At 40.6% G+C, this 12,840-nt stretch overlaps 2 protein-coding genes across 3 annotated transcripts; one reads left to right on the forward strand and one right to left on the reverse strand.

The window, feature by feature from the left end:
- The first annotated feature begins 2,711 nt into the window (after positions 1-2,711).
- Positions 2,712-9,248, forward strand: eif2b4 (eukaryotic translation initiation factor 2B, subunit 4 delta). 2 transcript variants are annotated; one of them, XM_086061127.1, is made up of 13 exons: positions 2,712-2,745; positions 3,489-3,526; positions 3,604-3,739; positions 3,812-4,021; positions 4,086-4,168; positions 5,688-5,779; positions 5,959-6,073; positions 6,154-6,230; positions 6,808-6,910; positions 7,077-7,204; positions 7,274-7,451; positions 8,058-8,238; positions 8,383-9,248. In XM_086061127.1, exons 1-13 carry the CDS (start codon positions 2,724-2,726, stop codon positions 8,580-8,582), a joined length of 1,563 nt encoding a protein of 520 aa, XP_085917253.1. In that variant the 5' UTR covers positions 2,712-2,723; the 3' UTR covers positions 8,583-9,248. The 2 variants fall into 2 exon arrangements, with proteins under 2 accessions (XP_085917253.1, XP_085917252.1); XM_086061126.1 differs by having other exon boundaries at positions 2,714-2,745; positions 3,486-3,526.
- Positions 9,249-9,557: 309 nt separating this feature from the next.
- On the reverse strand, positions 9,558-12,308 carry atraid (all-trans retinoic acid-induced differentiation factor). Its single transcript, XM_086061125.1, has 7 exons — positions 12,180-12,308; positions 11,890-12,020; positions 11,151-11,219; positions 10,983-11,054; positions 10,763-10,884; positions 10,590-10,690; positions 9,558-10,509 (listed from the first exon to the last, which is right to left on the reverse strand). The coding sequence occupies exons 1-7, from the start codon at positions 12,270-12,272 to the stop codon at positions 10,405-10,407; spliced, it is 693 nt and encodes a 230-aa protein (XP_085917251.1). The 5' UTR covers positions 12,273-12,308; the 3' UTR covers positions 9,558-10,404.
- Positions 12,309-12,840: the final 532 nt, after the last annotated feature.

Below are 12,840 nucleotides of genomic sequence, written 5' to 3' on the forward strand. Positions count from 1 at the left end.
GGCTCAAGGCATCGGGGGTGTAGGGTGTCTCGAGGCCAGCGTGAACAGCTGAGAGGTGTGATTTCACAGGCCGGCTCCCCACTGTCAAGGGCCCTGATTGGGCCGGACAGCAGGCGCAAAGGAGAGGCCCCCGCAGCTTCTAAAGGACACCAACAGGTGGGAGGCCGCTTCGGAGTTGGGAGGGGGGGGGGGGGGCGTCTCGTCTCGCCTCGCCTGGGCGGGATAGAAAAGGCCGAGTGGCGAGGCCGCAGCAGCACGGTTGGACGGACGGGAGCAGGGCGAGTCGTGCTGGTCAGGAAGTGCTCCATTTTGGTAACATAGTTTGAAAATAAGGCGGTTTTTGCTTCTTCTTCTTCTCTTTTTTTTTTTTTTTAACGATTCCTGACATTTGAGAGGGAAGCTGACGACACAGGAAAAGATGATGTTGCATTCGATAAAGACCAGCTACTGCTAAAGGTCCAAAGCGACTCATCTAAAAGCAGAACCAAAGAAAGGTTAGTAAAAAGTTTGTTTTGTTTTATTTTATATTCTGATGATGACATTTTGCTGCAATAACCTTGACCAGAGGGTGTCCTAAAGTCGTTTTTAGCCAGATCAAAAATGGACACCCCTGATTTTTGTCTGAGGCCTCGAAGAAACTTAGCGCCGCACAATCGTTGTTTTCCTCGATGTAATGCTAAATTCTAGCACTTTTGCTTGATTTCCTTGACTTTTTGGCAGGGGTGGGGGGGGGGGGGTCGGGTCTTGTTCAGCCTGATGCGTTGAAAGGTCGCCTTGTTTTCCACGCAGGATCCAGTTGTGTTTGCCCCTTGGGAGGACATGCTTCCTTATATCCCCATATTCATACAGCCACTTATGGAATGTAAGGAAGTGTGTGGTTCCAAGGGGACACCAGCGTCGGACAAGGGAGGGGGGGGGGGGGGGCGAAGGAGGGTTAGTCGACTTCCAGCTTTTAGAAGCATTTTACACACAAATGGACATAATTTACAGTAAAATAAAATCAATTCCTTTGTTAAACCTTTGTCGCCATGAGGTTGTGGGTGGGGGTGGGGGGGGCAGTGTATGTCAAGTCCGTGTGTGTGTTTTATGTGCAAGCGTGTGTCAGGACAACAGGTGCAAGGAAGGCTGCCGGTTTTAGCCTGCTGCAACGGTCAAGGAGGATTGACAGAGCGCAGCTGTCGCCCCCTTTATAGCCGCTGCGGGTGTTCACTAAGGGGGACGCGAGGGGTCGGAGGGCTCAAAGGAGGTTCAGTGATGCGAAGCTGTCAAAATGGCCACATTTGGACAAAAAGGAGATCTAAAAATAGGATTTCTGCCCCCCCCTCTGTACTGCTTCATTTTTAGATGCTCAATCGTGTTTGAGAAGTAATGCTATATTTGTGTATGTGTTTTCTTTAGGTCAGAGGGAAGAGGACGCACGGGCCTTCTGTCACTCCTCTTCTCCTTCTTCATCTCCTTCTTCATCTCCTTCTTCTCTCTCTTTGCTCAGCTGAAGCAACACCTTGCTGTGGCTGGTCAAACGGAACCAAGTCAGGTGTTTCTGTGAGGTTTGGTCCCCTTCAACCAGCTACTGCGTCGTGCACTCAGTCAGCAGACGTCCGGCCACATGCATGGTTGTCATAGTAACAATGATAGCTGAATATTTGGTGCGCAACGTGGAGTTATTTGGTGTTTCTTGTGTGTGGGTGCGCATGTGAAAGGTCAATAAATCAATAAAATAATTGAAGCACTGGTGAATTTATTGCATTTTGCATATTGTTGTACAAAAGGTGACTTATAAAATTACCTAATTGAAGAAGTGAAATTTGGAATTTATTTTAGAAAATTTTGCATTACATATTTGTAATTGTAAGTATTTGAGTCTTTGCCCCTTCACAATTATTGTACATATTTGAATATACAGTAGTCATTGTTATTATTTTTATTTATTTTTATTCATTTTTTTTATGAGTATTTCTAGTGATATTTTTTAATCATACAAATAATAGAAATAAAATGTATTTATAATGCACTTTACATTTCCAATGAAATCTCAAAGTGCTAAATATTAATCCTGGAATAGAAATACACTATGCTACAAGAACACACAACTATTTCCTATCAGATCCATATATATTTTTATGCTGACACCTTTTTAAATCTGTCTTACATTAATAACTCCTACACAGCGTCAACTACAATTCTATAAATATAAAAAATAAAAAGCATGTGCTTGTAATAATAAAAATGATTCCCAACCTTACCAGAATCAAACTTGATGATTTTACATACAACAGAATATACAACAGGCCAGCACACATATATTTTAATTCATATTGTATGAAGATTTTATTAATGTGACTTTCAGTTTGTTCCGTTTCTATTTTTTTAAGATGAATAAAATGGCCTTGTTTGTGTGTAAACCAATATGGAGGACTTTCTGCCTTTGAAAAATACAAGGGCATACTTACTTTAATGAAATAACATTAATGAATGAATGAATGAATGAATGAATGGATGGATGGATGGATGGATGGATGAATTCGTTCATTCGTTCATCCGTTCATTCATTCGTCCATTTATTCATTCATTTATTCAGGTAAAATAAAAAAAAAGGTTACAAGTTGTACTCGATGACCCTCAAGCACAACAAATGATTAATGTGCAGTTGTACCTGTAGGGGGCGATATACATTTTTTGCGTCCCTTTTGCGCCGAAACGGAAGTGAGGCGTTATCCGGAAAGATGGCAGACAACGTAGTGACAGGTGAGTGAGGAGAGCGTGTAAACGCTGCTTTTTGTGACGCTTTTCGCGTGCTTATGATGTTTTAGGTTGAGAGACGGGACAAATACGACCCGTGCTTACACAGCCCAAGTTTGAATATTTGAGATGTAACTCTCAACGCAGGTAATTTCCCCGAAGCTATCGTGGAAGCTAACGCTGGTCTTTGGTGATCACTGTGGGTGGACGGAATTTCGTTATCATTATAAATTCGCATAGATAGTTTAAAAGCTAACTCATCCGATTTTTTTTTTATTGAGTTCACCTAGTGAGGTTAAAATGTTTAAAATTGAAACACATAGGTTGCACTAATAGTGGCAATATCGATACTCGTCAGACGGAGTCGTTCTATTGATGTGCAGAATTGCCTCACTAGTGAGGACAAAGCGTTCTAGTACATCGACCTCAAGCTGCAAATGAAGGATATCTTCCCACTATAGTAAAATGACTAAGGCTGAAACAAATGCATTGATTATTAATCGACTTACTGGGATGTCAGAATTGCCCTGCTAGGCTGCTAGTGTGCGAAAATGTTATACACGTGATAAAATCATAACTAATCATTCTATCAGTGCGCCTAAGTGTCCTCTTATTAATGACAAAGAGTATCCTAATTCATAGACCTTAAGCTGGATACCAAGCATGTTGAATAAATGCTCAAATGTTTTTTCATTGTGCCACGATGTGTCACTGAAGTGTAAAGTGATTCTTTCAAACTCAACCAGCAGATGAAAGCGACAAGACAGCAGACATTAAGCGCGCAAAGGCAAGTAGCAGTATTTATATATATATATATATGCAACAATTATAGATAATCATCTGTCATGTATTTGGATGACACAGAGCGAAGGCAAAGAGTTGACCAAAGAAGAGAAGCAGCGGCTGAGGAAAGAGAAAAAGCAGCAGCAGAAGAAATACAAAGAAAAAAAAGATGACTCCGCAAAGCCTGACGCTTCTGTTGTGCCGCCTTCACAGAAAGGTAAGACATCGTTTTCCTTCCCGTGTTTTTTTCATTTCACCCAGCCTGAATTTTTTTGTGTACATCTTTTAGCTCCTCCCTCAGTGCCTGCCGCCGGTGCTGACGCTGCCGCGCCATCGGACAAGGCGGCCAAGAGCAAAGTGGAGCTGAAAGTGGAGAGGAGACCTCGACACGACTCCGACAGGAGCTCCAAACAAGGCAAAAAGCGCGACGGCAGCCAGCAGCAGGCCGCCGCCGCGTCTGCCGCCAAACCAAAATTGCCACCCAACGAGCTGCAGCCTGGTAACACCTCATGTGGGAAACAACTGACTGTGGAGATACTCACCGCCATGTTGTGTGTCCGTAGTGGTGAAAAGGCTGCCCGAACATGTCCAAGTGGATGACCCTGATGTGGTCAAGAAGCTGACTAAGAAGCTGGGACGACAACAGGTACCTCATTCTAAAAAAAAAAAAAAAAAAAAAAAACACACACACAAAAACAGATAGCAATAAATAGTCTTTCTTTTCTTTTCTTTTTTACATTTAAGACCAGTTTATGATGGCCTGTGATATGTTGAAAGTCGGCCATGTACTGATTGGGCTCCGCACACGGGAGGCAACAAAAAGGACGTTTTCTTGACTGTTTTTGTAACAGTTGATAATGATAATAATAATAATAAATGATATAGGAAATGGGTAGATCTTCATACTGGAATTACGTACCGTAGGGAAACGTTTGTGTTTAGATTCCCTCCAATTTAATAGACAGTCAAAAATGTTGTATCAAGAGAGCGACGTCTGCTGCTGCCGTTGCGGCCGCTGACCGTGTCCCGTGTGTTGAAGGCATGGAAGGCGACGAGGTACGTATTTCGCTTGTCGCTTGTCGCCTCCTTTGTGCTGAAGCCGTTATTGTCTTTTATCGTTGCCGTTGGGTGGAAACCTGGTCTGTCCAAATATGATCAAGTTCACGTCTTTTTTCTTTTTCTTTTTTCACAAATCGATAATAATTTTCCGTCCCCGTGTCATCTCTTATTTTGACACACTATTAACCAATTTAAATTGTTAAAAAATATGAAAAATTTTGTAAAACTCCGCCTCTTCCCTTGCTCTGCGGGAGCTGTGCAGCATTCTTTCGCCTCAAGTTTGAAAGTCTGAATATTTAAACAGCAACGAGTGAAAATACACTAGTTAGGTTAGCTCCATTTGAGTAAGCCTGTTTTGTCAAAAATGCATCATGCAGAAGGGACTGGTCAGCCGCTGAGTGCTTGCAGATTCATTTGGTTTTGAGACGAGAGAAGCATGTTACATCATCGACTCGTTGCCAGCTAAGCGCAGGGTACATACAAACATCCAGGTTTTTAACATGTTTGCATTTAGACACTAATTCTGAACTTTTTCCATTAAGCAACTGTTATTTATTGTTTTGTGCGTATAATTAACGATATGCAGGAGTAACTCAACTAACGTCACTAATCGGCACGTATGATCTGCTTTGTAACTGACCTGTTGAAGGTCTTCAAGCTAAAAGGGCCTTGCAGTTTGGGCGATATGGCTCCTCCTGCCTTATGATTTGCCTGCAAATGCTTTTGTCAGATGGATGGAAAGCAATCGATTGCCGGAAAGAACCCTCTCTCTCTTTGTACATGGAGATGGAATAAAATGAAAAAGAAATATCAGTCAGTAACAAAATGGATCAATAATGACATGAAATGGCTTAGCAGCATGTGGTGATGATTTCTTTCAGACAGCAGAGCTCGATTCTACTGGAAAGGTACAAATGGAGCCGCTTGCTGTGCTTATTATCTGCAAATGAGGCAAATCTGCCCATCGGTGTGCTTTGGCTCTGCATGTCAACGACTTTTTACCAATTTGCTGTGTTTTGTCCTGGGATTTATTACTTTTTTTTTTTGCCGTTCAATGTGACGCTGATGAGTAAATAAATAGCGAAGCCGCTTTGCTTTGCTTTCAGATCCCGCTTCGGTCAGACTACGGTTACAAGGTCAGCCTCTTTTCACACCTGCACCAGTACAGTCGCAAAGCCCCCCTGACGCAGCAAGTCGGGTAAGCTCTCCCAATTGATTCAACTGATCAAATGTATTGGCCAAGTCTCATTAGACAGGACGTGTGCTGGTGGGTTTCCACTTTTATCCCGACATGGGTCGTCTTAACGCTGGTCTTGTTTGACTGGATCTTAAAAAAGGTCATTTTGTAGAAATGATCTCTTACGTGTCCCTCGCCAGCATCCCCTCATCGGTCATCCATCCCGCGATCGTCCGACTCGGCCTCCAGTATTCCCAGGGCATCGTGGCGGGATCCAACGCTCGCTCCGTGGCGCTGCTGCACGCCTTCAAACAGGTTTGACGACGCCCGCCGCATTTCAAATTGTCTTGCGTTTCAGAAGGAGCAACTAACGAGTACACGCTCTGCTCCACCAGGTCATAAGGGACTACACCACTCCGCCAAATGAAGAGCTAGCCAGAGACTTGGTCAACAAATTGAAACCTTACATAAGGTAAAAACTATTTACCGCAAGATGGTTTTTTTTAAAATTATAATTGCATCATTCTTACCTTTGTATTAGTGCTTTTTACATGAACTTTTAGTGAGTGTCCAAGTATTGAAGATGTAGTAGCTGTCAAAATATTTTATATACCATAATTTTATACATACATATTACAGACACAAATGTTGCCTTAGAAATGAGTAATTACCATTGTTTTTATTTTTATTTTTTAAATTCCTATGTATTTATTCATTTTTATTTTCAATCCTAGTCAAAATAATTGAAAAATCTGATGCATTGTTCATTTATGATTTAGTTATTTTCATCGCTTGATGAATATATTCAGTATATGTGCTGTTAAGGATTATTTAATGCATTTATTTATTTAAATGTATGTCAAATGTTGTATTTTTTAAATGACAATTTTTTTCAATGAATATTTTTAGATTCATTCAGTTTGATACTAAATACATCAGAAAATAACTTTAAAAATGCAATGTTATTAGTATACTAACAGTATTTTCAAATATTTATATTTACATTGTATGCATTTTTTTTATTGTTTTGGTTCTGCCTTTTTCTGCAGTTTCTTGAATCAGTGTCGCCCTCTGTCGGCCAGCATGGGAAATGCAATCAAATATATCAAGAAGGAGATCTCCAACATTCCAAATCACTGCAAGGAAGACGAGGTATTTTTCCCCTCCCCCAACACGCTTTGAAAGTTACACAACAACAAAAACAATTCAACCGTGTACATTTATACAAAGAAACTATGTCTTTTCATCTGAAATGCTCCATTTAAACTTGTCTATATACTGCCTATAAAGCTTCACAACGTCCAGGTATTCCTCACAGGCAAAGAGCAAACTGCTAAACTGCATCGACTGCTACATTGAAGAAAAAATCGTCCTGGCGGCCAAAGCCGTGGCGGCCATCGCCATCGAAAAGATTAGCGACGGCGACGTCATCCTTGTCTACGGATGGTAAACTCAAATCGGAAATCGGATGTTCCGGACGCTCAGTCGTCTCACTTTGATTTTTGCCACGCGCAGCTCGTCGCTGGTCAACCACATCCTTTACGAAGCCTTCAACATGGGCAGGAAGTTCCGCGTGATCGTGGTGGACAGCAGGCCGCGGTTGGAGGGCCGCGAGGCCCTGAGGCGTCTGGTCCAGCGCGGCATCCGCTGCACCTACGTCCTCATCTCCGTCGTCTCCTACATCCTCCCGGAGGTTAAAACGCAAACGCCACACACACATGGAGGACCAAAACTGCCAACGTTAAAAATAAATAAAAATGGACATGAAAAATATCATTCAAAAATTAAATGCATGAAAATAAATATGAATTTTTTTTTATAAATGGAAATAAAAACAACAATATATATATATATATATATATATATATATATATATATATATATATATATATATATCCATAAATAAATAAAAAAGTAAAACAAAAACAAAAAAAAGGTTAAAAAAATAAAAATAAAAATAGGGATGTAAATAAATGTGAGAGCAGAACGTTTTTATTTATTGCTTGATATTTAATTCCATTTATATATTTCCACATTTATTTGTTTTTGTATTCATTTTGACTTTTATTTATTTAGTTATATATATATATATATATACACACACACACACTGTATTTGTTGATGAATTTATTTCCATTTATATACATTTTTTATATTAAATGTTTTAATTATATTTTTAATATCCGTTTTTATTTTCACTTTTATTCATTCATTTATTTATTCATATTTTGTTTTGGTCCTACACCCCCCACACACACACACACACCTGTGACTTGGGCGTGACCTTGTGCGCACATAGGTGTCAAAGGTCCTCCTGGGCGCCCACGCGCTGCTCGCCAACGGTTACATGATGTCCCGCGTGGGCACGTCCCAAATCGCTCTGGTTGCCAAAGCCTTCAACGTGCCTGTGCTGGTGTGCTGCGAGACGTACAAATTCTGCGAGCGGGTGCAGACGGACTCCTTCGTATCAAACGAGCTTGGTAAGTACAAGATTTTCGAAATAAATACAAATGAATTGTTTGCACTCGAAATTGCTATTCAAAGTCAACTGCATGATAATGAGTAAAAAAAAAAAAAAAATCAATTTAATGGCCGACGATGGATCCTTTTTTTTCCCCCCGCAGACGATCCCGACAACCTGATCGTGACGCGGAAGGGCAAGGCGCAGTTGGCGCACTGGCAGGAGGTGCGCTCGCTGGGTCTGCTCAACCTGGTGTACGACGTGACGCCACCCGACTTTGTGGACGCCGTCATCACCGAGCTGGGCATGATCCCGTGCACGTCGGTGCCCGTGGTGCTGCGCGTCAAAAGCGTCGACCAGTGAGCCGGGATCACGTGCGACCTAACGTGCTTTGAGCATGCAATAAATCTACAAATATATATATATATATATATACACACAAAAACAATGACACTTTTAAACTGAGTTGATGTGTGTTTTTTTTTTAGAGCCTTCTTGGGAAGGCTCTAAATTCCTGAAATAACTTTTTCAGAAGGCCTTAACTTAGCCCCAAAATTCCCCCCATTGTCATGACGACGCAAATTGACCAATTTGCAGTTTCTGTGCTCAGGCCAAAGCTAAGTCTGATAAAAAATTAAAAAAAACATTACCGTCTTGATGCTAAAGAACTATGAAAACAGAAGCTGCAGTTAGCCCAAAACCTTGTAGAATAGTAAAAGTAGCTCTTTGGCTCCACCTTGTGGCATCATTGTTTTGGGGTTGGCCTCACTTGTAGAGTTTCACAATGCCTGGTAGGGTTCAGTGAGTCCAGTGCGAATTGCGGGGAACACAGTATCGGGGTCCCACATGATTGACCCAAAATCAGCACCCACCACCGGTTTCACAGATCTACATGAAACTGAATCCACATGTCTTTTGTAATAGAATGCAAGTCAGCCATTTTAGTTGCGAGCAGCCATTTTGGGTGTGATCCCGATTAGGAATTAGAAAACTGTATACCAGACAAGTTGGCGGAGCTTTGTTTTTATAAATCATCCAAAGTTTGATTTATTTTAATTAGTAAGACTTGGGGGGGGGGGGGGGGGGGTTGGAAAATGGTCCTGACAACCCATTCCTGGCTGTTCCTGTGACAACTTATCCTACTCAAATGTATTCACTAAAAACAAAAAAAAATCTTTAGGTTTGAATGTGTGAGTGCTTGTCTATATGCGCTCGTAATGAGATTTTTTACTGAATAGGCCCCAACTCACCTGAAACCAAAATAGGGTCAAGCAGTGTAAGCACCAAACTAAATGGAAAGTTTTGTTACACTTTGTACATGAAATAGAACACAAAAAGTCCCAAGAATGTAATTTTCTTTATTTTTTTACCGTTAGATCCTGAATGCCACATACATCCGCACAATCATCGTGTTTTGTTTACGTCCAAGCTAAGCAGCATAACAATACAGTGATACCTTGACATACAAGTTTCATTCCACCACCATGCTCGCCGTAACTGCTTTTTGCACCAAACTCAAGTCACTTGATTTACTGCCGCTAGAGTCTTGATCCCGATACCTCAATAATGCATTAGGAGCAAGAAAAAAAGCAGAATGGTCTCAACTGTCTAAAAAAATTTTTTTTAAATATCTATTTATATAAATAACAATTCACATAAAAGTATTCCAATTCCAAATATGATACCTTTTGTACATAACTATCAGTGGTTTAAAGCATCCCAGAAATCGTGCTTTTCTATCTTTTGTATTTTTCATGCCACCAAACTCACAAAATGTTACAGTCCGTAATAAAATACTAAGATATTGCTGTTACGTGTGCCTCAGGATTATTGTCACTTTCTAACATTTAAAAATGGAAAGGAAAAAAAGGATGGGGCACTTGTAAGCCAAGGTACCAGCGCTAAATCGGTTTACATGCCACTTCGATGGTCAAAAACAAACACAATTGTTATTAATAGGCAGACCTTGTTTGGTAAAGCACAACTATGAGACTGAACTTTGTCAATATGCTTCAAAAATAAATACAATTCACAGAAAGCAAACATGCACTTTTAAAACACTTTGAGGGTGACAGTGATACTAAAAAACCGGCTAAGAATCCCTACCCATACAAGGCATGCACTTCCCTTTCAGCTCAGTAGATAAACGCACGTAACATTTTTTTTTTTTTAAATCATGAGTAGCCTATAGAGACTTCGCCTTTCGTCTCTCGGTGAACCACAGCAGGAGGGAAAGGGCAAGTGTGGAAGCTCCCAGAGGCCCGAACACCTGGAGGGCTGGGAACTCGCCCTGTTGGGGACAACATGGACAAATGCCTTTATTCCAAAAGAAATTAACAAACATATAAAAAAAACGAAAAAGGAACAGACCTCTCGCAGGCACTTGTATCCGTGGTAGCTGTCGGCACAGCTGCACTCGAAGAAGCCGGGCCCGTACGGACCGCACTGGGAGTACTCGGGACAGTTCACAGCTGCAGATCGGCATCAGTATCGCTTATCGTATTTTAGTGACTAAAAAACAGCTTCCCGCGGTGAGAACTTACACATCTTCCCAGGCTGATTGCACATGTTCCTCTGGCCTTTGCAATGGCGCGTTCCCTCGTCTATCTCCACCTTATCCCAGGAGGAATTCCCACTTGGGCAGCCGATGTCTGCGGGCAAAATCCTGAAATAAAAAGAACAATGCAGTTGTTTTAAAAATAATAATAAATTTAAAAAATATATATATATAACAAGTCAAAAGAATTACACTACTGTACTTACAAATGACTTAATTGGCTAAATCCTTGAAATGTTGAGTCACTCATGTTGACGATGAAGTTTGAGGACAGATCGCTGTGAAAATCAGAAATGAAAAAAAAAAAATACATATTTCGGAAGAATGCATCAAACGTGTCCATGTGTCAACTCAGTATGATGACTCGTGCATACATCATTAAAGCAGCTGATGCTTCCTGGAGATTGTCCACGTGAGTTAAGGAACAATTGGAAAAATCCAGCCTAAAACAAAACAAAAGCAGCATACTACATTAGATCATAGTTGAAATGCATCAAATATGACTTGTATATTAATTACATTAAAACAATTAAGACTACTGAAACTGCATAAAGTAATCACACTGGGAAAATTGTAATTGTCATATTTCCCACAGTCTCGACCGCGTCATTGTCAATCCTAACCAATGACGTGTTCACTATGGCTCAATGAATGCTTTGAGATATGAGTTTGATATGGTCTTTCCTGTTGAAATGAATGAAAATGTCATTCATCTGTAAAAGCCTTCCCAAATACCTAACAAAAAATGTAGTTGACATTTATTTTATTTTATACAACATACTCTAATAATAATAACATAATTTGAAATACAAAGAATTAAACAGTTTGTGCATCATGATTAATTTATTGCAGCGCCTCCAGCTAGCTAGCTGAAGTCAAACCACTAGTTTGTAATTATTTTGTTTCATGTTGTAAGTCAATGGGGAAAAAAATCAGCAGAAAAACAGCTCGTATCTCGAAAAGTAGGGTCACTCCTATTTCAGATTTTCACTGGGAAAACTGTAATCGCATTTTCCACAGTCATGGATCCATAATGTCCACTTCTCCTACCAGAAGGTGGCTAATAATAAAGCTGCAAATAGCGTCGTGTTTATTTACACTTGGCAGTCCTACCCGATGATGCGGTCACGATTGCTGCTTTCATCCCCCAGGCAGCAACGTCCGGCGATACGGCCGTTGGACGAGGAGCAAAATGTTCCCACCGCGGAGACATTCAGCACCGTCCCACTACATTGTTTACATACCTGTGGATATAAACCACAATTAGAGTGACGGTTTGCGGCTAAATAAGACGGACACTGTATTATTAATGCACAACAAATCACGAGCGTGCGTCGTTATTACTCTGATTTTACGTCTAATAATGATAGCGTAATAAACAAAATGGCAATTCGGGGTAGTACCTGCGGTTCGATCTGTTGCTGGCTTTGGTAAATACACAAATAAAGGATAAAAACAAACAGAGGAGACGTCAGCTGGTCATGCCCAGTTTTCATTTTTACCAGCTGAAGTCATGTGATCATACTGTAGTGGACACGTGACCGAAAGCTCTTGCTAAAACATTAGCCCCCCATTTCCATTTAATGGCTGTGTAAAAGGCTACCGTTTAAGTGCAGCGCACATTTCAATCAATAATAATGACAAATAAAAAAAAATTAAATATATAAATAGTGTTTTTTACAGTACATTTTATGTGCCGCCTTCTCTCGCCGTCACTTTGGATCGTACCAAGCAAAAGTGGGGTGATTTGAGCACAAGTAAAGCACTTGCTTTACATTAACTTAAGTACATACACTTAATACACAATAATGAACCTTTAGATTAAATATAACCGGCTAAACAAGAAGAAAATACACCGTTTTGCAATGTTATTCTAACCTTTGTTGGTTCAACCACCCCCGAATGGAAAGAAAATGATCCGTGCCAGGACTGTTCCAATTGACCGATGCAACATCTTTAAAATGACTATTTCAGTGATATTGTGTTTTTATACGACTTTACTAGAGTTTGAGGGATTTTGTCCAGTGTTATTCGTTGATTATAGATGGCGAGGGGAACATGTTG

This window comes from Leptonotus elevatus, chromosome 18 (assembly GCF_054856555.1).
Source record: "Leptonotus elevatus isolate MCC_2025b chromosome 18, RoL_Lele_1.0, whole genome shotgun sequence".
In the NCBI taxonomy this organism is placed as follows: domain Eukaryota; kingdom Metazoa; phylum Chordata; class Actinopteri; order Syngnathiformes; family Syngnathidae; genus Leptonotus; species Leptonotus elevatus.

Coding starts and splice junctions, on each gene's coding strand:
- eif2b4 (XM_086061126.1), top strand. CDS start 2,724: ATGGCAGACAACGTAGTGACAG. Junction 3,740..3,811: donor TGTGCCGCCTTCACAGAAAG/GTAAGACATCGT, acceptor TACATCTTTTAG/CTCCTCCCTCAGTGCCTGCC. Junction 7,452..8,057: donor TCTCCTACATCCTCCCGGAG/GTTAAAACGCAA, acceptor GTGCGCACATAG/GTGTCAAAGGTCCTCCTGGG.
- atraid (XM_086061125.1), bottom strand. CDS start 12,272: ATGAAAACTGGGCATGACCAGCTGACGTCTCCTCTGTTTGTTTTTATC. Junction 12,021..12,179: donor AGCAACAGATCGAACCGCAG/GTACTACCCCGA, acceptor TTATATCCACAG/GTATGTAAACAATGTAGTGG. Junction 10,510..10,589: donor GATACAAGTGCCTGCGAGAG/GTCTGTTCCTTT, acceptor TGTCCCCAACAG/GGCGAGTTCCCAGCCCTCCA.